Source organism: Ciconia boyciana, chromosome 10 (genome assembly GCF_034638445.1).
Source record: "Ciconia boyciana chromosome 10, ASM3463844v1, whole genome shotgun sequence".
Lineage (NCBI taxonomy): Eukaryota > Metazoa > Chordata > Aves > Ciconiiformes > Ciconiidae > Ciconia > Ciconia boyciana.
The window spans coordinates 13128972-13153069 of record NC_132943.1 but is presented as its reverse complement, the minus strand read 5'-3'; the positions used below and the strand labels follow the sequence as shown (position 1 = coordinate 13153069).

At 42.6% G+C, this 24098-nt stretch overlaps 1 protein-coding gene across 1 annotated transcript in view; it reads left to right on the top strand.

Annotated features, from left to right (window-relative positions):
* The window catches only part of PDIA5 (protein disulfide isomerase family A member 5), a 105347-nt gene that overhangs the window by 66505 nt on the left and 14744 nt on the right, over positions 1-24098 (top strand). Inside the window, exons 12-15 of the mRNA XM_072874393.1 lie at positions 3074-3144; positions 4207-4370; positions 6922-7052; positions 23422-23492. Of these exons, the coding sequence (XP_072730494.1) occupies positions 3074-3144; positions 4207-4370; positions 6922-7052; positions 23422-23492 (437 nt within the window). The remainder of the gene's footprint in view (positions 1-3073; positions 3145-4206; positions 4371-6921; positions 7053-23421; positions 23493-24098) is intronic.

The window sequence follows — 24098 nt, the reverse complement described above, 5'->3', positions numbered from 1 at the left end:
AACAGAAAACATCTAAAACTAGAGGAGCTTAGCGCAGAGGGATACAGCTGCTGCTGAACAACCTAATGTAGCAATCAAAGAGAGGTAGTGACCTTGGAATTCATTTAAATGACTTTTTCATTGGCCTTGAGAATTTAATGGCAATTCTCACAGGATTATTGAAAGGTAGGATAAATAATCATAAGAGAGATTAATTGATTTGCAGTCTGTAGGTCTGACTTCTAATTCGTATCTCCCCTTTTCTGCAATGGTAGGTGGAAGTAGGCTGTAGCACGCAATAGCAAAATTCTCATAAAGGTGGCTAGAGAAACATCATTTATCGTGGGGGAATCTCTTAAGATTCATTGTCCCTCTTTCAGATTCAGTTTAATGTGGTAGCTTTTTTCCCAGGCTGGCATATCATGCTGTCCTCTGTCAGCGGTAGAACAAGCATTGCATGATAAAGATTTGAGGACTTCAGTTTGCATTTAAGTGCCTTTAAAGACCTGATCCTGCTTCCCCTTTATTTTAAGCATGAGTGAGCGAGCTTTGTGGCAGTCAGTAGTGCTGTGTCTGTGTGATGTTCATGAAAGAACCCAGAACAGTGACCTATCACAGTCTGGATATCTTTCTCCAAAATATTACTTACATGAATTTCAGATGCTTTGAATTGTTTTTTCTTTCCTAGGCAAAGTATGCCTAGCTTGTTTGGTGGTTTGTTTTTTGTTTTTTTTTTCTCTGCATAGGTTTGTGAAAACTCACTTTGTTTGATGCTTTTGGTTGATCGATCTAATATTAATGATTGTGGAATGTAGTGTAGATTGTGTGGATACCGTATCTAGAGCACAGTATGAAGCTTGCTCTGGCTGGAGGACATGCTGTGTAAAGCCCACCAAGGTGAAGTTACCCCTGCAAAAAAGTATTTTTTTGGTACAAATTTGAGCTAGCTAATTCAGAGAGGTTCCCAGGTATCTGAGCTGGGACTCGAGATGCCCTTTGTTTAGAAGTGAGGAAGAGCACAAAATGAATAAAGTTCCTTGCTCCTAAAAGGAGAAATAAATCAACTTGGGCAGGTGTCAAAGGGAACTGTCAGCCCCTTCCACAAAGCCATATGCCTGAAAGTTTTCTGTGGGTGGCAAATAAATCATTTTGCCAGCCTCTTTCATGCTCTTAACCAAGACAAGTAGTGCTGACACAGTAACTGTTCCTCAGCCTTTTCCAGCTTTTTCCTGAATTCACCTCTGAAGCTGTCACATCAGGTTCGCAGCATGGTGGCACATGCTCCCGCCACCATGTAAAACCAAAGTAAAGCTTCCTCCTCCAGCTGACGTCCCCTCATACTGCTGCTCCTACCACATTAAAGCGTTGGGTTTTGCTCAAAAGAAGGACACGGGGCTTTTTAATGCTGTGGTTGCTATGCAGATGACTAAGTGGTACGGACCTTAGCTGGTGTTTGAACTGGTCTGGGATCAACCGTTTGGACATTTGCTGTAATTCTCAGGTGGGATTTGCAGTCTTTATTCAAATGTATCCACCCAGTGCTATAAACATGCCCTGAAAGTGTTTCATGGTGTCCTGCAGTGGTTGGAGCTCTGCTGAAGTCCCTGTTTCTGTGGTGAAGTTACACCTGGATGTCCTACTGCTTCTTGGCTGTGAACACTCATTGGCTTGTGCTGAATAGAACATGGTTGTCTGGTTGAGTTCAGGCTTAGGTTTGTGTCTGCTGGCTTTGACAGTCATCCCGTTAGTGGGAATCAAAGCAGCGCTAAGGTTCAGAGTCCTTGGTTTATTTTCTTTTAGACAGTGGTGTAAAAATAGCCCCAACCCTGTTGCCCATGCACCTTAGAAAAGCTTTTGCTGAAGCTGCACTGAAACAGATTTCTAGCCGTATTTTCTGATATGACTTTCAAAAGCTCAGCAAAGTCTGGGCTTTCAAGTGCCCGTTCCAACAATAACAGCTGAAGAAAGAAAAGCTGGCTGCTGCTGCAAACAAGAGGAAGAAGTGCGGCGAGGGATTGCATTGAGATTACATTGCACCGGGGCAGGCGAGTGCAGTGCGTCTGGGTCATGCCATGCACCTTATTACAGCTCTCTGCGTCTCTGGTCCATGCACAGGAGCTGGCCCTCGCCCTGCCCGGGTGTCGATCTCTGCCGCTCCGTCCCTTTGCTCAGACCCTGCGGGGACTGCAGTTGCGCTGGTCCCTCGGGGGCAATAGCGGGGGCTGCGCAGGGCGAGGAAGGGGCTGTCCCGGAGGCCCAGCATCGCGCCGTAGGTGCTGAAGCGTAACTTCACGTCACGGCAGGAGCCTCACCTGGTCCTGAAAGTTCAGCTTGCCTGGAAGCAATTTCACCGGCTGGAAGCAGTTTAATTTACACCCAAATAATTTCTTTTAAATCTGCTTTTCTCACTCATGCATTCATTTTACTTTATTGTAATGTCAGCACTTAGCAGTGAAGTAATGGCAGATCTCTGGAGAACTTCGCACAAGCGAGAAAGCACCATTATCTCGGTTTTACAGGCCTTGCTTATGTTGAGAACATATGTGGTGGTGTAATTACACTGATGTGATTAAATCAGTGCAAATCCTTGCTAGAGGGACATGCTGCACCACTGTAAAGCAGGGCTTATTATCAGTGCAGTTTAATTCAAATTACATTACTCAATTGAGCTGTGCTAGTATAAGCCTCTGCTTAAAGTCAGGAAGTCACGTGAGGGCCTGTGTTGTTTCTTTTTAAAGCAGATAAAGATTTGGAAACTGAAACGGATGAGGTTGTGCCTCGCCTAAGAGCGTGCTAGAAGCGATGGGCTTGACAAGTACTGTGTTTATAGTACTTTCTGGGAGGAAAGAGGTGTGGGTGCGAATTCAGGGGGTTTATTATTCTTCTTTAATAGAGTAAATTCTTTGTTTAAACCATAGTGACCACTTTGGAAAATATCCTAAATCATACTAAGGCTTTACAAATAAATTAAGTAAAATGCATACTAAACTCTAGTAAATCTCTACCACATGGTTTTGGATTTTGATAATGGCTAGATGGGTCAATGAATAACCATGGCGTGTACAACTTAATTGGATTTTGGTTTTTTTGGCAGGGTGTGGGCACTGTAAGAAAATGAAGCCAGAATATGAGAAGGCTGCAGAGTTTCTCCATGTAGCCAGTGATGTAAGCTAATTTCCTTTATTATATCCTTCAAATAATCAGTAATAAATAACTAGAGTAATAAAAGTTACTTTTCTCCCTACAACAAATTCAGCTGTTCTCATCCTCCCACAGGACCCTTCAAAATGTGCTTCCAAAGTACAGTCTCATCGCTAATGCATGAGCCCTGCCAAAGTCTTAGAAAGAACATTCTGTCTTGAACGAAAACAAAATCGAAAAATGTTTATGTATTCTGCTGTAGGCCTTATACATAATATGATCAAATCCAAAATGGATTTTTTTCCCCTTACTTAAAGGCATCGAATGTGAAGGAACATAGGCTTTTATTTATGAATTAGATTTGGAAAAAAACAAAGGGGGTTGATCCCTCTTTCAAATACCCTGGTTTTATGGTTGCATCACTCCATTAGCTTCATCTTAAGTGCTCCATCAGCATGGCTGGAGAAGAGAGATCCAATAATATATTAGTGTTATTGATTCAGTCTCAAGCTGTGTACGCCATGCAAGAGGAGAAGTAGGATTAGTCTCCCCCATACTTCAAGCATCTTCAGTGGAGACTTCTAGAGACATCTAGAGTCCCTTTGTAGTTGTTGGAGAAGAAGGAGGAGATGAGAAAAACAAAGGTCAGATGAATCACACTCTACAAGTGTCTGTTCTCCTGTGACTCTAAAGGTGGTCCGTGTAAAGATGCCCACAAGTTAGGGAAAGATGAATTTGCCTTGAAGTAAACTTGTCTTTAACAACGCTCCTTTCTTCTGGGAGAAATTGGGATTTGTGGGAGGAAATGCCATTCCTGGGAACAGCTCTTAAGCATTATAAAGTGAATTGTATACAGGGAATTCTGTCAGAAATGGGAGGAGAACAGGTAACACTCTGGTTACATTTAGTGCATAAGATGTCCCTTCCTGGTTTTGCATCAGTCCTCTGTGTCTTTCTGTGTGTCTGTGCTGAGTACCTGAGCAAGTGAAGGCATGAATCATGAGTGATTGCCCCCAAGTCCACTGTTTTCTGCCAAGGGGGTGTGAGTGTGTTGCTGGGATTTACAGTTAGTGGTCTCTGTTTTAGAGTCCAGGTGTCCTTGCAGCAGTCGATGCTACCGTCAACAAGGCACTGGCAGAAAGATACCACATCTCAGGGTTTCCTACTTTGAAGTATTTTAAGGATGGAGAGGAGAAATACACTTTGCCACACCTCAGAACAAAGAAGAAGATCATCGACTGGCTGCTAAAGTAAGTTTTGAGGGTCTGAGATAGTATTTGGGTTCCTGGTTACTGGCTCCTGAAGACTGCTTTGGTGAGGAAGTAAATCTTAAACCTAGCTTCATTGACTGCCTAAATCCCTTGCTAACAAAAACAAATTAAATTCCAGTATTCAAAGCCGTACAAACATGTATGTTAATTATGGTCTCTAATACACCAAATCCTTTATTTGCTGTGGGCTTTTTCATAGTTGTCCCGGTATTTCTTTCCCAAAATAAATATTTTTCAAATATACCCTAAGCCTCTCACCGGAGAAGGAATAGCAATGGCTCTGAAAACAAACAGAACATTTGTTGTTCCCTCTTTATACTAAGCAGCAGATTTCACTGTTACTAACTGAATTTCTGCAGTTGTACTTTTCTCTTTCCAGCATTTCAGAGCCAATGCCTAGAATACCAGCTATGTGGGGCTGAAGGAAAGCCAGCGAGACCAATAAAAACAGCACCTTTGTCTGCACTAACCAACTTTTCTTGGGTGGTGTGCTAAAATATGCAGAATTAAGTTTGATGTATGATGAAAAGAATTTCATTTCAAAGAAGTAAATTGCTAGCACAATTCTCTCTTTAAGTATTGTGGAATAAAACATGCATTTCCTTTAGGTACTGTAAGCCTAATGTATTTTCTGCATTATTCAATGGGAAAAAAACTGCCAGTGTTCTATGAAGTTTTGAAGTCATTTAACCATTAAGTGCAGTTGGCGTGAGGACAGTAATCTTCATTTTTCCCCTCTTATTTGGTGGGGGGAGGGGGTTGTGTGGGGTTTTTTTGGTGGGTTTTTTTTTTTCTTTTCTTTTCAAATTACATCTCTGAGTGCTTCAAATCAGGTAATAGATATGGTCTGACAGCATCTTTGTAGCATGTTGGGAAGTTTTGTCTATATTTTACATTTAGACACAGTATTCCCTTGGCCTCCCTGCATACTCAGGCTCCAGGCTGCTGTATCTATACTGGATGTTAAGTCACTGTCCTAGTTTCACCAGTTTGCTGGAGTATTTTGAGCGCTACGTAATTTATATTGAGTTAAACAGTCAGGTTGACGCTGCCTGTACATATTGGCAGGTGAATAAGCAATGAGGAGGAGGGGAGGGGTATTAATCCCTTCTGGATCCTGCTGTGCCTCTGCAAGTCTTTTGTCTGCAGCCTCAGGTGGTCAGCAACACAGGGGAAACCCAGACAACTTGTCTCCTGCTCTTTACTGCTGGATGTTCTCCCAACTAGAGACGCAATAGAGTAAGATCCTTGTTTATCCCTTGACCGGGGATAAAATTGTCACAGCTGCACTGAAGTTGGTGGAAATAGGGATGCATCTGGGGTGCAGGCTGGAGATAAAAGTACAGCTTGTGTAAACCTATCCCAGTGAGTGGTCTAGTTGCAGCCGTGCGGGTTTCGGCTCCGGTCCCTCTGTGGTGACTGTAGTCTGTGCTGCCACACTAGGTTGTTACCAGTGTCTGGGTAGCTTATTTCAGGTCAGCATGGGAAGGTCTGTGTGAGATGAAGTCACACCTCTGACTGTAACTGTAATGGATGATAGCTCACGCCGACTGTGTTCATGTGAAAATTCAGACCAGCTGCCCTAATTCTTTTGCTAGCAACTGGCAAATCAGTATTGATGGAAATACGATGGATGTCCACCAAGTGACCTTGAGTAGGACTTTAAAAATCGAGTTTTTCTCCACTTGGTTTTTATGTACCTGATACGACTTAAAATGGTGTCATTCAAAGTGACAGGAAAGTCTGAAAAGCTAATTTATTACCAAGGCGACATATGAAGGTCTTTATACCGTGGCACCATTCTGATGATTTTATATAAGTAATCACTATTTAAGATACAGCAGGAATGAATTTAATGAGTCTGAGAGAAGTCTGTGAGCTGGTGAATAGCAGAAGTTTTGTTTGAGGCGCTCTAGATGTGCGGGATTGCTCTGATCTAGCCAGTATGTGCAGTCATAATTGAAACCTGACATTCTCTTTATCAAGGTAAAATATTCCAGTTCAGTCACCCCCGGTCTTCCAAGTGGAACGATGCTGATTATTGCATCCTGGCTTTAATATCTGAATTCAAGAGAAGGTCATGAAATTCTTTATAGAAGTTTGCATGATAGCGATAAAGAGTACAAAAAGGATGTTTGACTGGAAGATGCTGTTCTATATCAGTTGCCTTTTGATTCCACCTGCCTGCTGTTCTTCTCACTTCGTGTCTATGGATGACACAGTGATACAAGAGCAATGTGTTTTCCACCCAGATGTTGGATGCAATGTAGGAAATCTTTATTCTGCATTCCTACTCTTATGCCTGAGTACAATCACTGAAATTATATTTTTATTGAGTTCCAGAAATTAACTTGCATCTTTTTTGTTGTTACCTGGTGTTGGAAATATTGAGCACGTTTTTCTACTGCATAGGCACCCTGAAGGATTGTTCGATCTCAGTTCCCTCATGGTAATTATGACCAGGACATGATGCCCCTTTGCTGGCTTCCAGAAACATTTTCAAACCAGTTTAATTTCCTTTCTTTTCTAGTCCTGAAGCACCACCTCCACCTGAGCCTGCATGGGAAGAAAAACAGACTAGTGTTATCCACCTCGCTGGAGAAGACTTCAGGGAGTCCTTGAAGAAGAAGAAGCACACTCTTGTCATGTTCTATGCACCATGTGAGTAAATACCTCTCTAGGTGGATGGGTTTTATAACCCCTACAGTTTATAAAATCCTGAATTAATTCCCTCGCTGTCCCCAGGCTTTTAAGGGTAAAGAGCTGATTCTGAATATAACTGCATGGGACCATCATTGACACCATCGTTTGTATCTTTATAAATGGAAACAAAACAGTATATATACAGTGTTTATTTAAAGAGTTATTTCGTTAATGCAGACACTAAAGAAGGCAGGGGTACAAAACCAAAACATTTATTTTCCTCTGCTTCATTTAATGGTCCATATAATAAAATGTGACCCTTTATAGTAGCACAATGGACGTGGAGAGCCTGACTCATTAGTGCAGCACTTCAGTAGTGAAATCGATATAGTGGTGTAGGAGGAATCAGTCCCCAGAGGCTGGGAACAAATTTTGATGGAATAAATTTTGTCTGTAATAAATCTACATTTAAATCTCCACTGGGAATATGGGCATAGCTTCCTCCTCCCAGATTGTTTTGCATGCATCACATGCACACTTTCTTTTCAAAGCTCCTGAGAATATTTCTAGAGAAGTTTTGAATCAGGCCCTTTATAAATTAGGTGAATGGGAGGGACCTCTTCTGGTTTTGTGTGTTGTCTCAGAGACAGGCAGACCTGGTACAGGTTCTTAACTTTTGAGGTGTCTGTCAAAGGGAGAAGATGATCCTGGCACTTAATATTAGATAGTATTGACTTGCTTTTATAGCACCATGACTCAGCCCCACCCCAGATGCAAGAAAAATTCTTTCCTATCGCATGGCCAGCCCCGCAATTAATGGATAACCTTCAGATAAGCAGTTACTAAATTGTTCCCATTAAACTGAAGGTATTTTCCAGAAAGGGAGAAAAAGCTCAGGTCCTTAATGTTTAATCAGGCAGCCCCTTATTTTGTTTTTCTATTAGAGAATTAAACATGAATGCTTTTGGGCTCCCATGAAGCCCTGCTGGATGTGGGATGTGGGAGAAGGGAGGGGTGCAATTCAGAAGGGAGATTTCTGGAAGGTTGTAAAAGAAAAGGGAAGGGGACTTAATCCCTTCTCAACTCCAGTTCCCACCACCTATTGACTAAAAATTGCTGATGTGCCAGGAATTTCTGATTCATGGACCTCAACTGGTTAAGAGCAAGCCGTAACTGTAAAATCAAATGATTGCACGTGAAATGGTAAGATTTAGGAGTTTGCTGTCTCTTGAGTTCTCTTTACCCGATGAGTGACTTTCTCTGGAAGAGAGAGATTTATTTCCCTTTTTGTTTTTAGCTGCATCTTTTTAAAGCACTTAAATTCTTGGTCTTTTTTAAGGCCATGTTTAAAGCAAAGACACTACGTGCAATGAGTATGTAGCTCTCAGAGTTGAAAGCATGAGGCAACTTGACTGATGGGCTAATTATGATACCGTTGTTTGCGGGTGGACTTCTACCCTTACACCAGGAGGGGTGAATAAAGATCAGCCCGGCCCTGTCTGTATGAACGGGCTGTAAAAGCAAGGCTTGCATGATGTAAGACTGTTGGGCCCTTTGGGGCTGCCTTTCAGACACGTTCTTCTTGCACTGTTTTGGATACAGTGCTGCATGAGACCACCTATATACAGGACAGAGAGGTGTTCACTGGAACCAATTCTGGCCTTGCCGTGACTTCTAAGACAGTCAGCGTTGCTGTTTTGTTGTCAGTATGTGGGTCATGCACAGTTTCTGATTTGTCAGATTTGTTCTCTCTAAATGTGGAAGTGTCTGTATGCAAAGCAGAAAGCAGACACACAAAGGGAGCGCAACGAGCCTGCCCTTTGTTGGGTGCAGGGGAAAGTAGCAGATGAATATTTTAAGTCTCGGGTTTCTTTGAAATAATCATTAATGCAATAGAACGGTACAAATCATTCTATTTTTCAGCTTTTCTGTAGTGATAATGCGCCTACTGCTAAATTTGATAGATTACCTTTTGTTTACCATTTTCTCAATCTTGAGACCTCTTGGAGCTTACATTGCCAATTAGTCTTAACTTGCTTATTTTAGTGCAGAAGGGACACTGCTAAAATTGCCAGGCCCCATTATCTCAAATAATTTTATTTTTCTATTCAGATCCACATCTTAGGTCAGTGCAGACTCACAGTATGTTACTCCATTCACTTGTGACTCTATGACAGTATTTGTTACACTTACACATATGCTGAGATATTTTAAGATTGGGGGTGTGTGTATACATGCATATATAAAGTATGTTTATGTATAAATATTTATGCTAAGAAATGTATCTCTCATCTGTCATTAGAATTTAAAGCAAAAAGTTGAATATTCTGACCTTTGTAAAGCTTTCAGTTAGAGTGACAAACCTTTAGGCAAAGGCCACAGATATATATCTTACATGCAAATTAAAATGAGATCTGGCTTTTCTGTGGCAGCTTCCAGTCCAAATTACTTAGTATGTATAGGAGAACCATCAATCTGCTGCTATGCAGATAACTCTGGACTGAGCTGAGCGGTGCTTTAATGGTACTGAACAGTGCTTCACAGTGATTTAGCTCCGGAAGAAAAGACTGCTACATCCACATGGAAAAGATGAGGAACTCATTACTCCATCACCCTGAATGTGGGTGAAGCGTAAAGGTTATTCCTGAGGCCTGTGGAATATTTTAAGGACTGAGAATCAGAATCAAAACTCTTGAAATTACTGGGAAAAAAACCCACTCCTGTGGACTTGACACCCACAGAAAGCGATGTTCTTGATTTCACATTCCCATTCCTCCCTGGTGGCATCTCTGTGCACTGTAATGACTGATTTGGTGTAGGAGGCAGCAGTAGGGGCAGGTCCCCAGTACTGACTTGGGGCAAAAGTGCCAGCTGCAGAAAAGCTAATGCTACCTGTGCCAATAACTGCCTTGGACCTGGTCTTCATCCAGGTGTCCACTGGGTAGGTCTGTACCCTCCGTGGCCACCATGCCACACAGGCTCATGGTGCAGGCTGGCACTTGTCAGTGCTTCTCAGGGCTAGCACTTGGAGCAGGCTGCTGGCGTCTGTGCTGCACAGCACTTGGCCTGGCTCTTCTCTGGACCCTTGTGGGGCTCTTGTGGTCCTAAGATGTAATTGTCGTCCCAGTCCCTTATCTCTGAGTTCAAAATGCCTAAAATAAGAGGAGGGCAATGATACAGTCTGCTGAAGTGAAGCATGATGCCACAGGTGTGTGTTGTGTCCTGGGGACTGCTGTGAGGGGTTTGAGGAGCATTTGAAAGCAGTAGGCTTATTGCAGCAGCATTTGAGAGGCATTTTGGAAGAGTTTATGGGATCTGTGTCTGTATTATCTCTATAGACCAGTCCTTGGAGTACTGGATACCATCAGCTACTCCAGGTTTCCTTTTCTAACTGCTTGGCTTCGTCCAGAAATGGGGAGAGGAGACAACTAGTCTTGAGCATGGTTTGGTGTACACACATAGCCTGGTATGTGAGTGATCAGGATTTGGGGGGCTGTGGACCAAATCGGGAAGTGAGCCAAATGGACAAGAACAGATCCAGCCTAGCCCAGTTAGGCTGCAGTGCTTAACCAGCTGTGGCCAGAAGTACACTAGCTACATGTCTGTGGTCTGTCCAGAGCTTGTTTCAAGACTTGCAGCATTAAATGCCTAGCATCCTGGGCTGACCAATTTGCATCAGTGCCTCTTCGGGGATCAACGCACTGGCTTTTTCTTCTTTCTCTTATGTACTCGCTGTTTGTTCATACAGCTTATCTGAATGTTTTATCTGCATTTTTACTTTTATGTGCTCTCTCCACTCTGTTATCCCAGATAATTGAGATTTGACTTTGCCAATGCATTAAATTTTAACCTCCTCCTACTATAGCACTGAAAACTGTGCAAAATAGAAGCAGTTGGTTGTGATTAGTTGTCAGAATCACAAAGGGCAACAAAGTTCCAGTAAATAACATGTCTTCTCAGTCGGAGATGTTTTTGCTGCATTACTCAAACTGAATTAAGGAATAAAAAATGTGATTGAAGCTAGGTGAGCATTTTTCAATGAAATAGGGAGATGCAGATAGTTCTTCAGGAGTGTACTGTGTTTTTAACCTAAACTTCTGTCTGGAGAAGCCCTTGGAGTCCTATGTGGAATTTCTTGTGGAGCCAACGCAAAGACCCATACCAAATTAACGACCATCACATTCTCTAACTAAAACTCAAATGGTTCCCCCTACTACCTTGTTCATCCCTGGGATTTAATATGCCTTTTTGATGTCGTAATTTGGTGATGTGACGGTCAAGTTCTAGCTATTCTTGGGTGATGCTCCCTCAAACTTACGCTAGGACTTTCCTGCTCTTGTAGAAACAATTCAGAGCTGGGGATACAAGACTCCATAGATGGGCATCCTCGATTGCATTAGGCAGAGCATTACCAGCAGGTCAAGGGAGCTGATCCTTCCCCTCTACTGAGCACTGGTGAGACACAATTGAATTGCTGTGTCCAGTTCTGGGCTCCCCAGTACAGATAGGACACTGACATACTGGAGTGAATCCAGTGAAGGGCCATGATGGTGATTAATGGTCTGGAGCATCTGACATATGAGGAGAGGCTGAGAGAGCTGGGACTGTTCAGCCTGGAGAAGAGGAGGCTCAGGAGGATCGTATCAGTATGCATAAGTACCTAATGTAGGGGGTAAAGACAGCAGAGCCAGACTCTTCACTGCAGTGCCCAGGACAGGACAAGAGGCAATGGGTACAAATTAAAATGCAGGAAATTTTGCTTAAACAGAAGAGGAAGTGGGTTTTTTTTACTGTGGGGGTGGTTGAACACTGGAACAGGTTGACCAGAGAGGGTGTGGAGTCTCCGTCCTTGGAGATATTCAAAACCCAACTGGACACAGGGCTGGGCAATCTGCTCTAGTTGACCCTGTTTTGAGCAGGGGAGTTGGACTAGGTGATCTCCAGAAGTGCCTCCCAGCCACAGCAATGCTGTGTTTCTAGGAATAGTGACACTGGAGTTTGAAATACGCAGTGGTTTTTTGTTTTGTTTTGGGGTTTGGTTTTGTTTTGTTGGTTTGGGGTTTTTTTTACCCTTCCCATCGAGTTCTGATTTTCTGTAAATAGGAAAGGCTTAATAGCACCCCGTACTAATTCTTGCACAGAAACAGAAGCTGTCCACTGTGGCTCATAAGAATGAGAGACCAACACATGAAAACACATTCGTATCATTTTTTGGTCGAGATTGCTGCCTCCAAAGGGACTACAAATGAATCAACTGTGTCAGAAACAGGAATTATATATAAGAGACCAGTCATTAACAGGTCCAAATGACTGGGGGGCGGGGCACTTATTTTTTAGATCAGTCACTTTTAGTGGAAGGGCTCGGCACTGAGCAAATTCATTCAGTTCCTACTTTTGTAAAAACACAAGGTAATAAGCATTCTTAAAAAATAAAGACTTTCAGCAGCAAAGAGAAATAATAGGTGGAAAATGCTGCCTTTTAATGGTTCATAAGGGTGGCAGTTGCCAATGTTATTAACTTGCCAAATGGCCTCAATTTGTGGGACTCAACAGGGTTCGCAGAATGGGTATTTTTAATAAATACTTTGCTGGGAGCTGATTTCTGGTGCTCTGTTCAGCAGTGAAACTTTCACTTCACTGGAAATTATTTTTGTCAGCTGGAAAAGGTTATTTTCTGGTGAAGCCTGACCCACAGGGGTTACCGAAAGAACACCCAGAAATAAACTGTACTGAGGATGATTTTAATGAGGTATTTTTGTATTGAGTAAGTGGCTGGACTGCAACAAGAGGATGTGCAATTAAGAGACATCAGCCTCCCTGGTGTTTCACTTAAATTTTTTGTAGGGTTTTTCTTTCAGGGTTGGAAGAAGTGAATGAGGGTGCTTAACCTGTGTTGCACCTGATGAAATCACAGAAGATTTTGGGATGGTGTTTGAGCCATTAAAAGGCTGTGTGTTGTTCTAAGCTGTTAGAGCTTAGAGAGATGGTACCTGGGTATTGTTCTGATGTAAAACAAAGAGAGTTCTTTGGCTTCCAAGTCAAGCAGGAATCTTGACATCATTGCTGTCCGATGGGTTGTCTCCTGGCCATCAGTAAGAAGTAAGTAAGAAGTAAGTAAGAAATCAGATAGGGATCACATTTCTTCAGTTCTGACTAAATCAGTCCTGCCCACCCCTGCGTGTTTCATCAGCGGTGCATAAAATGCTGAGAGCTAAAGCAAACTTGCATTAATTTTACCCACAGGCTTTGTTCAAAATATTAATCATTCTGTATCCTGGTATGCTCCTTCTCTGTCTTTTTACAATAAAAACTGCCCAGTTTCTTCTGTCCAAGTTATGCATCGAGGAATATACAATGACAAAAAAGCACTTAGCTGAGAGTCCTTGCCAGAGTGGGTTGCACTGCGTGCAGAGTGGGTGCAGATGTGTTTTGGCTATTCATACTAACAGCCAGGAGGGCCAGTACGCTCCTCCAGCCCTGCTAGCTTGCTCGTGGGACCCAAGCTATCGTGAAAAAGCTGTTCTTAAGAAAGCGGTAATGTTTCCTTTTCATCACTCCCATTTTTTGAAGTAAGCTGGGAGAAAGCTGGTGGTACCATATCTCAGCCTTTGCACAGGACAGTTTGGTGAGATAATGCTGTGTTCTGGCTAAGCCGGGCTGCTGTAACAAAACACAGCAATTTTGGCTGACCGTGAGGCTTCAGCCAGTGGCTGCTGGGCCTGAGATGACTTGTCTGGGTCTCAGTACTGAGCAGACCTGCATGGCATAGTTCTGTATGAAGGATGCACAGAGCGGCTAAAATACTCAGCAGCTGAGTTAATGGGTCCAGATGCATGGAGCAAAGCAGCAGCACAGATGAATTCAGTGTCCCATGATGGCCTCGGATTGGCTCCCACCAAGAGGTTTTCCCATCGCTTGCAAGCACGTCTTGTTAAGTTTTCATTAGCAGGCTGTATCAAAGAGCCTGAACAAAATGTGCATGTTTGTAAATGAAGCTTAAGCTATCAAAAATTATTAAAAACATGCTGAACAGAAAGAATCTGTTTCAAGGCAAAAACCCTTGCAGGAAAGATTTTCTGGTTGTTGACTGAGGGAGAAGTGAGGTCTGGATCCTCTGATAATGAGGCCTTAAATCCTGTGTGGGCTGGCACTGCAGAATTTTGATATGTTAGCTCTGCCGCTAACTGGTTTCTCTCCTGCATTAGTGGTGCTCTTGCTACAGGCTCGCGTTAGCGAGGTGTGTTCCTGTCGGTGTAAATAGTGCTGATGCCACAGAGCCCATTAAGAGGCTGGTTTTGATAAAGGATGAATTTATAGAGTGGTCTCTGCAATCAGGCTGGCAGAACTGCTCTTAGCCCCAGTGTTTGTGTTGAGGATATTAATTAGCACCAAGAGAACACTTTTAACTGCTCTCGACTCAGAAGTTGAGGCACTTCACAGGACTGCGCGTAGCTGTGACGGAATTGCTCAGAGGTGGCTGTCGTGGAGCTGTGGCATTAAACTTAAATTTATTGGGGTGATCCAGCTCATCTTGTTTTGTAGAACAGCATTCATGCTTTAGATCTGTCGTAACCCTAAAATGTTACAGCTGCTTGAATTGGTGTGAAGAATATTACCTGTATATAAACAGCTCAGCCTTGTGAGAAGGGGAAGAGGAGGGAAGTCCATGCCCGTGTCCCATGAAATTTATCTCCTCGCAGGCACACAGCTGTGTTGGTGCAATGTCACGTAAAGTCTGTGTGGGGTACATTAGGAGACATTTAACTATGAATATGCCACCCATCCTTATGCACTGTCATCAAACCAATTTCCAATAAGACAGATGCTTTTTCTGGTGGTGCAACATTATCATAACAGAGGCTGCTTTTGAGCCTCCCTTAGCGCAGGTGTAATTGAACGGTGCCTCCCCCAGTGCTCTGCTGGACCGCTGCTAACTCAGAGCAGTGTATCTTCTGATTACCAGTTGCATCCACTGGCATGTTAGATGGCGAAATGATTTCGTTTGCTCTTTAGCTATGTTTGCAGTTAACCAAGGCTGATGCTGACTTGGTTAACCGCTGCTACCAGCTTCGTTTGTGCCACGCGGGCCCATGACACAGTTTATCTGGAAAATCCAGGTCTGCTGGAACTGGCATTAAGTTTTGTCTGGATGTAACTATTGCTCTTTAACCCTTTCTGTCCAGAGGTGGCTTGCTGTGAAGCTTTCCATCTTAAAGGATTGCTTGGTGCCCAGTGCTGTCATGTCATTTGTAATTCACTGCAGTCGGTTGTATCCTTGCCTTTTGTAGTGGATAAAACAGTCCAGGAGTTTTGTGCTGAGTCTTTCTCCTCTTCTCACCTTTGCAATTGTGATGTGTGATGATTGTGATGATATTCTGATGACTTTGTTGCTGCTATTGCAATTGTTCATGTCTAAGGCTGTGGTTTCCAAAGATTTGTTTTTTGTATCCCTCATCTCCTCTGTTTACCTCCGAAGTGCTACAAAATAAGAGTTCAGATAGCTTGGGGAAAAAAGCAACAAAACCCACCAGCAGGCTGTCAAATTGGCAGTAGGTTGCCTGTTGTCAAGAGTAGTGAGGCAAGCCTTGGTTGACCCGATGCTTAACTGAAAACCTCATGACCTTTTTCAAATCAAAGGATGAATCCCCCTCCTTTCAATTACTAATATCTCGTGTCTTGGAAATAAGATTATGCTATGTGTCAGGTCATGTCATAAAATGAGCTTTGGTTCCAGATATTCAATTAAAAGGCCCTCCAGTTCTCTACTGGTAGAACAAAAGCGAATTAACCTTTCAGTAACATCTCCAAATGCCTTTCTCAAATCTGCCTTTGGATTCAGTAACTTCTGTAGCTACATGAATTGTGTTGGTTTAAGCAGTATACCCATTTTCAGCTCTTATCTGTGCAATTACTGTCTGTGGCCTGTCTTTCCATGATTGACTAAGTAATATTCTTGTTTTAATTCTAGTTAATCACTTGGAACTCTTGAAGTGGAAACAGGCTTTGCTTTACTCTGCAGTCTACAAGCTCCCGGGTTTGCTTTGGTAGCTGTGCAGTGTGCTGCTTTCACTTGCTTAGAATTGCAGTCATTTAAAAACCAATAACGGAGGGCAGTATCTACCCCTGTTATTTGGACGGTGATGATTTCAAGCAGAGATGGGGAATCAGAAAGTCATTCCCTGCTCTGCACTTTGCACGCTGAGGGCTCCATCCTGCCACGTGCTGAGCCCTCTGAGGCCCCGATGGTTTTGCAGTTGAGTGAATAGAGTCAGCACCTTGCAGCCCTGCTCTCTGTCAAGCAGGATTGTGAACCCTGAGAGTCGCTTAACCTCTTCCTGACTCCATTTAACCTTGGGTGTAATGACAGAGGGGGATAATCACGTCTGTCTCTCTTAGGGGCAATTTGAAGCGTAATTAATTGATATTAGTTAAAGCATTTGAGATCACCCGTTGAGAGGTACTAAAGGAAGCTGGGGGCTGAAGGGGGAGCAGAGCCCTTCCTCATGCTGTGAGGACAGAGCACAGACAGCACAAATGCCACGGTCTCACAAATCACTGGGCTTTCAGATCCCCTCTAAGGAGTTGGCCAGGACTGCGCTATGAAAATACTGACAGTTTAGGTTAGTATATTTGTATGGAAACAGTCTACAACATTAAAATGTGTACATGTTTAAACTATCTCTTTGAAAAATCTCATGTAAACTATATGCATACCACTTTGTTACTTTACTTACCAGATTTTATTATGTACAAGATGCTAAAAGCACACACAGAAACAACATGGGTGGGGTTATACATCATTATGTTTTAATGGTGGGCAAAAAGTATAAGGTAGTGCTTTGTGAAGTCCAAATGCCTGATCTGCACTGGTGTAGAGCCATTTTAGTTGGGATGCTCAGGTTAGGGTCAGCAGGGGCTGTCGTCCTCGCCTGACCTGTGCGGCAGTGCTGGCACGCTGCAGCTCCCGGCTGCTCAGGAGACGGTGATACAAGGACAGCAAAACCATATCACCTCTGTAGCAGTTTCAGCTCAGCGATGTGAGTCAAGGACAGGCTGCAGTCTGATCAGGTGGAGAACCACTGCGTGAAAGCATCTTTTTTAGAAAACCATTTCCTTTCAGACTAAAACCCACTAGTGATGGGGAATGCGAATTTCCTGTCTGAATTTGACTGGCTTCAGCATGCAGCCAGCTCTGGAGGTTACTTAGCCTTTGGCACCCAGCTTGAATAGCTCGTTATAATGAAAACTAGACTGACTTTTCTCGATTTCTGTCACTTCTTCATTTTTGAATTTAAGCTATGGACACACTGAGCTTCCTGACTCCCTTTGCCATGAAACGTGCCTTCCAGTCCTGTTAGTTTTCTTATGGGTCTTCTGAGCCCCCTCCAGTTTGAACTCATTCTTGATTTGTGGACCCAGAAGTGCAAACAGCATTTTGGAGTGCCAGGCATAGAGGCCCTCTCCACATCTACTTAATATTTTCATTTACATATTCAGTGAAGTTCCTTTTGACAACTCCATCATTTTCTTTCAAAGCTATATTGCTAGTATTGTTTGGATTTCTTTTGCTTCTAATACATTTAAAGCCCCTTATATACTTAAAACATCATTATTACCTCTGCTGACTGTAGATACTGCTTTGATGTCCATTTGCTTCCTTTATCTATTTTGTACAAATTGTTAGCTTTTGATTTATATTCATTAAAAACAGCTTCACCTTTCTTCTATGTGCTATGCTAATACAGCTTTCACTCTTCTAAGGAAACTGAATTAACCTTGTACTGTTCAGCTGTAGAGAGGTTATATTATATCACTGGGCTTTGTAGTTTCAAATTAAACAAAGCATGAAGTAACTTAAAGGACGTTTTTCATATTTAAGCAAGTAGAAACCTGTGTTTTTTGGAAAGAGAACTTGATTCCTTTGGGCAATTCTGAACATTTCATACAATTTTATTTTAAATGTAATAAGGTGACTATTGTCCAACAAGGTGCATCTGTTTCATGCACTACTCTGGAGACGTCTTCATAATTGTCATCTGGCCCTAATACTTTTGTACATTAAAGTTTTAAGAATCTCTGAGTTTTTCTTTTGCCTTGCTATCATCTCTAAACAATTCACTTGGTTAAAAAAAGAAACCCTGTCCAATGAAAAATTCTCCATTTGAATGTAATAAAGGTATGTAGGTTATTCACTTGATTGTTCCATTGCTTTGAAATCTTCTTTGCATCTCTTCTGCATCCCATGGGACCCTGCAATTATGGGAAATGTTTACAATTCTGAATACAGGATATTGTTTCTGTGGATTTATTGAATTGCTACCACAACATATGCTTGATTACTCTTATGTTTGGGGCAATGTGCACTTGGTTTTTAATATCAGTTTTGTGTCTTTCTTACCTTACCTGACAAATGGACAAATGGGTTTATATTTTTTTTCCTCGGTCTGCTTTTTGTTTAAAAAACAAATAGTTTGCAAGGTGATGTGAGCACTTAGTAAGTTTTTCTATTTCCCCATGTGATGGCCAGCTTCTGTGCTGGCCTCTCCAACACCTTTCTGTGCCCAAACCAACGCTGGCTCATTGGTTCTTTCCTCAGAGGCACCCAGAGAAGATGCTGTACTGTGTGGTTGTTCCTGCTATCAGTAAATTCCGTCCACGGAAAATAAGCTGGGCTATATATTTTCCATCACTTCATCTTCCAAAAGACCCACTAGCTTTCCTTTAAATGCCTCTCTAATTAGAGGAGATTTAATCTGACTCCCTCTCCCCCTCAGTGATAATGGGTCTGAATGAAGCCTGCTTACTTGATTTCCCTCGTCTGCTGTTCATCAGCCATTCCTCTTGTATTTTTACCCACAGAAAACATACTTTTCATGTACTGGGTCAGTCAGGAACTTCTTGGTTTTCAAGGTGAGGAATGTGATGGTGCCCACCGTGACTGTGCTGCTGTGTGCCTTCCCAGCTCTTAGCAACTTTACAGCATGAATGGTGGGAAGAAACCTGTAGAAAATACTGGGTTCATGTAAAATTTTAAATATGTAGTGCAAAGGCAAAGAGAACTTAGAACCCCTCTATTGCAGGTGTTCTCATATGGATCCATGGACCTGTGGTTTAAGCAGGCAGCCCTCATCCCCTGGCAGCCTTCAGCGGTCAGGCAGAGCAGGTACCACCACGAGCTCCATGGGGGGCCCTCCAAAGTGCAAAATTTTGAGCACAGAGAGGTGAGAACGTCTGGCCAGAGCTGTAATAAAGCTGTATCATTTGCTGATTGGGAATGGAGAATGGCCTTAACACATGCTACCGCATGTGCATTAGATGTCAAGCTCTCTTGCTTTCCTGCCAGGTGATGCAAGTGTGTTTCTGCATTAGGAAATGAAGTTAGCTCGAGATGTGCAGAAGCACTTAGAGGTTTTGAGTGCCAGTGCTGGGATCCTGTGGAAAGGCTGGATGTTCCAGGAGCAGATTTCTTTCAGATTTCTCAAGTCAGGCAGAGGAAATTACTGTTCAGTTCACATCTGCTGTTAACCTTGCTGATATCAGATTTGACAATCTGATATCGTAAAAACAAAGAAAAAAACCTGGTAAAACAAAGCCCTGCACCTACGTTAGAAGGCTGTGCTCCCAGAAGTGCTGCTTCCAATGCTACTCAATTGGAAGTCCACCTCTTGGCCTTGTAGGAAGCCTGTGCACCTACCATAGCACCCAAGTTATTCAACTAAAATGAAATGGAAGGAATCTTCCCACTTCTTTAGTCCATAGTGACTTACTGTCCTATAAATACTACTGAGAAGGGGCAGGACCTTTTGATTCTTGACACCTTATCCACACCTTCAAATGCCACCCGTTTAATCTCTTTCCATTGCAGCCCATCTGGAAAATCCTTTGAAAGGAGCCTGCACACTTCCTTTCCTCATGTACAGTGCTCAGTACATTTCCTTTCTTTGCACTTTCAAATCTGGAAGATAGTGTTAACACTTAAAATAAACGTGTGATAGTGAGTGTGAAGAGGGAATGGGGAGAACAAGTTTTCCGTCTGTCAAAATGAAGACATCAACCTCTGCTTTTATTTTTTTTGGCATGTGTGCTTTAAATAGAATGACTGGGTTGGGTGACTTCCAAGTGTTTGCTGCATTTGGCAATCCTTCTAAGTTGTAACAGATGAAGTTCTGCTGTTCCATATGATGTGCTCCTTCCCCCTTTTTCGGTGACTCCTTGAAACTCCTTGGGAATTCAGCGTAGCATTCACATCTGTTCCGTGGATGGATGTCCAAGGCTAACAAAATGCCTACTGGACTTGGAGTCAGCTCTGCCAAAAGCCATATGGTTGTGTTTTAGTTTTGCAAGCACAGTGCAGTAAAGAAAGAAGGTTGGGCCAAGAGAGAAGTGAGGGGAGGAGGGATGGAGCTTCAGATCGGTAAATGAAAGTAATTTTTTGTCATTTGGTATTAGAGTGGGAAGATGAGAAGATCACACAGAAGAGGAAATAAAAGCTGTGAGCGTAGGTTCCTTTATCAGTTGTTTTGAATTACATGGTGCTCCTCTCCTCTGTGGTGTCGTTGACCACAACCTCAAAGTATGTTTGGTTTTGCCTACCTTTTCCAAAATGCCGTAACGGTCTACATAATCGCATGCTTCCTTTTGGCCTTACAAGATGTGCATCTTTGCTGAGAACCACGCTCAAAGCCCTTCTCGATGCCACCTATTGAACACCACGCAGCGGCACGTGCAGTGGTGACGCACTAGGGTGGAAGGGACATTGAGCAGCTGCTGATGCTTCTCTGAGCAGTCACCAGCTAAACAGCCACTCGGGGGCTGTTTTCTTACCAGCCATCTGTTGGCCCCTGTAGAATGGCAGCTTGCATTTTTAATAGCCATTGGACTTCTCTGTGTCTGAAAGAATATACTTGTTATTTGTTGAATCATGCTCTGGTTTTCTTCAAGAGTGTGGCTCATGGAGAGCTCTTACCTGCTGCAACTTTACTGGGGGCTTAGAGAGAGGCTTTACCAACTGCCCCATCCTCTGCAGATCCAGCACCCGTGAGGTGGGAAACATGTCGACTGATGTATCGTAAAGGTGTTAAAGGGGAATAAGAAGGCATGAAGTCTCATGTTTCTCTTGCAATATCTTTTATTGAGGGATTGAAAGTTGCTGTTTGGTGAAATCTAAATTTCAAGCTCTAGATCATAAGCAGAAAGGGGAACCTGAAAGGTTTATGTTTTTAGGAGCCTTTACGTTTTAGCGTGACAGTTGGAAGTGCTTTCCAGTAAACTACAGCATGTAAGCATGTAGACTAGAACAAGTGTTCTCGTTTTAGTGGTGCCTGATTTTTCTCGTTTTTTTTTTTCTCTGGAATTCTTTTTAGATGTTGTCACCAGTTCTGATTTATTTGTGTAGAGCAGTGTTAACAAGTCAACTGAGGCAGTCACCCCACAGTACAGGAAATTATCCAAGATGTGTCAAGAAGCAGGCTTGACCTAAAAGCTTTTCAGTATCAGGCAGATAGGACATGCAAGCGGTGAGAGAGAACGGGGGTCACCAAAGTGGGCTGATGGACATGGGAGCAGCCTGGAACCCTAGGATCCTCCACCTCCTCCTCCTTCTTGTTCATTTCCTCCTCCTCCTTTTCTTTCTTGACCATTTCCTCCCAGGCAAATGCCGAACAACTCAACAAAGTTAATAGTTTGCAAGCTGTAGAGGACCTGTAGTATCTCCCACTGAAACACAGCTGCCATCAGGATAGACTGCCATTATGCTGCGTAAAGAGTTTGAAGCCATTAAGATGGATTTGCAGAAGTGCCTCAGTTTCCCAGGAAATGTCCCCTTGACTTTCCGGTATTCTTAGTTACTGCATAGACTCTCAGTGTGTTTATACATGTGTGTCATTGCAGTGCTTTCAAAATCCTATTCTGAAGAAAAAAATACTCTAAAATTCAAAGCAGTGCGTGTAAGCAATGAAATTGCATTTTGATGTGGGGGAAAGGGGTGTGCAGCCTTTCCTTTGTGGAAAGGGGTGTGCACTGTTTATGCACAGATACTGTTTTTCTTGTCAGCTAAAAGAGTGAGTGCAGTTTATGAGAGGGTGGCTGCAAGCCTCCTAAGAGGGCATTTGTTCAGTACTGACTTAAAAGTAACACAGCCACTTGTTCATCATTGCAAAATGCAGGTAAACAACAGTAGCATAAGCTGTAATTGGAGCTTGTGAGCAATTCTTCTGTGCTCTGTTCTGTTCCTATCCAGAAATAATAGCAGGATGAATTCTTTTGCCTTTCCTAGCATTATACAGGCTTGACAGAAGTGTGTCCATTCCTTTTTTCCCTGCATCTAAGCAAAAAATAGTGGCCCGAGTCTTTGCTTGGGAACAATCTCTTTATGCTGTGTTTGAAAAAAGTAATTTGTTACACATATGCAGGTACTTTCCTTTTCAAAACCTGGCTTAGTATTGATATTTTGAGAGTAGTTTAGGTTAATCGTAGACAATAAACATTGCTTCTGAATTAAGAGCACTTGCATCTGAATCTTGAATCAAGAGAGCAGTTCTTGTTCCCTTTCTGTGCCTTCTTCTGAAATGTTTGAGTAAATTTAGTATATGTTTAAGCAAAGGATGAACTGGCCTTTTGTTCAATGCAGCGGTGGTACAAACAAGTATCAGTCCATCTCCCACACAAAGCTGTGGGGTTCTTTTGTGCTGTGTCTGTAAAACTTTTCTGGGGTTGCCCGTTTGTGGCGAACAGGAGGAAGGTTTCCAAGAAGGCCAGCAGCAATCATCCTAACCTGGGACTGGACCTCTGCTCTCCGTAAGTGAAGGATGTGTAGCCTGTTGGACTTGCTTCGCTTCCCCTCCCTTGTGTTCCTAATTGCTTGGCTCTAGCACAGGCAACTCCCAAACACTTCTAAACGCTCCCAGCAACTTCCTTTCCAACTTCCAACCTCCTCCTGTTCACAGCTGTGCTGTCTTTATTCTCGTGTCCAAATGTAGCTGGTTATCTGTGGCAACAGCAGTAATAACCTACACGGTAATACCCACGAGGAGGTACAGCAGCAGGGAAAGCGTTTGTCTGTTTGTGGCTAGCGATCTCAAAATGCTCTTAAGTGACTGGCGATAGAGAAAAGCCCCCTGCACTGTGGTCCCGATATGGGATGTTGTGTAACTGTAAGTATATGCTTAAACTGCTTGAAGTCAGAGGGATTTTAAACACATGCTTAAGTTCATGTAGCTGACGCATGGTCTACAGATGCCTTGTCCTGCTCTTCCCAGAACTGGAGAACTCTTGTCTAGAATTATTTTTAATACAAATTTTCCACTAACTCACCTTGTGTCTTGAGTCTATCCCAGTATCTTATTTACAACTAATGTTGATGCTGTTTTTTTCTTCCTGTGTCAAACAGGGTGTCCCCACTGTAAAAATGCCATTCCGCATTTTACAACCGCTGCTGAACTCTTTAAAGAAGATCGAAAGGTAACTTGCTGTTAATTATTTCTGAGATATTTAAGAATGTTTTCCACCATTTGTACTTTATAGGCTTTGCTTATTGAAAAGGTGGTAGGCTTGTAGATAAAATTGCTGTTACACTAATAGAAATGTATCTGCATCTTAGGGGTTATATCTTTTTTGGTCGAACTGAGTTACACTTTTAACCTATTCTGTTTTCCTTAATTTGTTGTCTTTTCTGTTTAATTCTTTGTGTAAGAGTTCTTTTCTAGGAAGTGAAACACATTCTTTTTCATTGAAAGATTAATAAAAGATAATTTACATCATCTCCATTCCCCTTCAACTTTTGTCAGCTGTTGGGGTGCATGTGGAGAAAACCACAAGTTGTGTGACAGTCCTGAAGACCTCAATCATATAACTAATCTTTGCTTGTATAGCATAAATGTAATATATTCCTGTACATTAGCTGGCTTGAGTCCAGGATGTCGGGCCCTTCTAGGACACTCGTGCTTCTGCCTTGAAAATATATCTGATGGCTGAAGCACACCAGTTAATTTCCTTGTATCAGCTGAACCATTTTAACTCAGTGTGTGCATACCTGGGATTAAAAAAAAAAAACAGCACTTGAGCCAC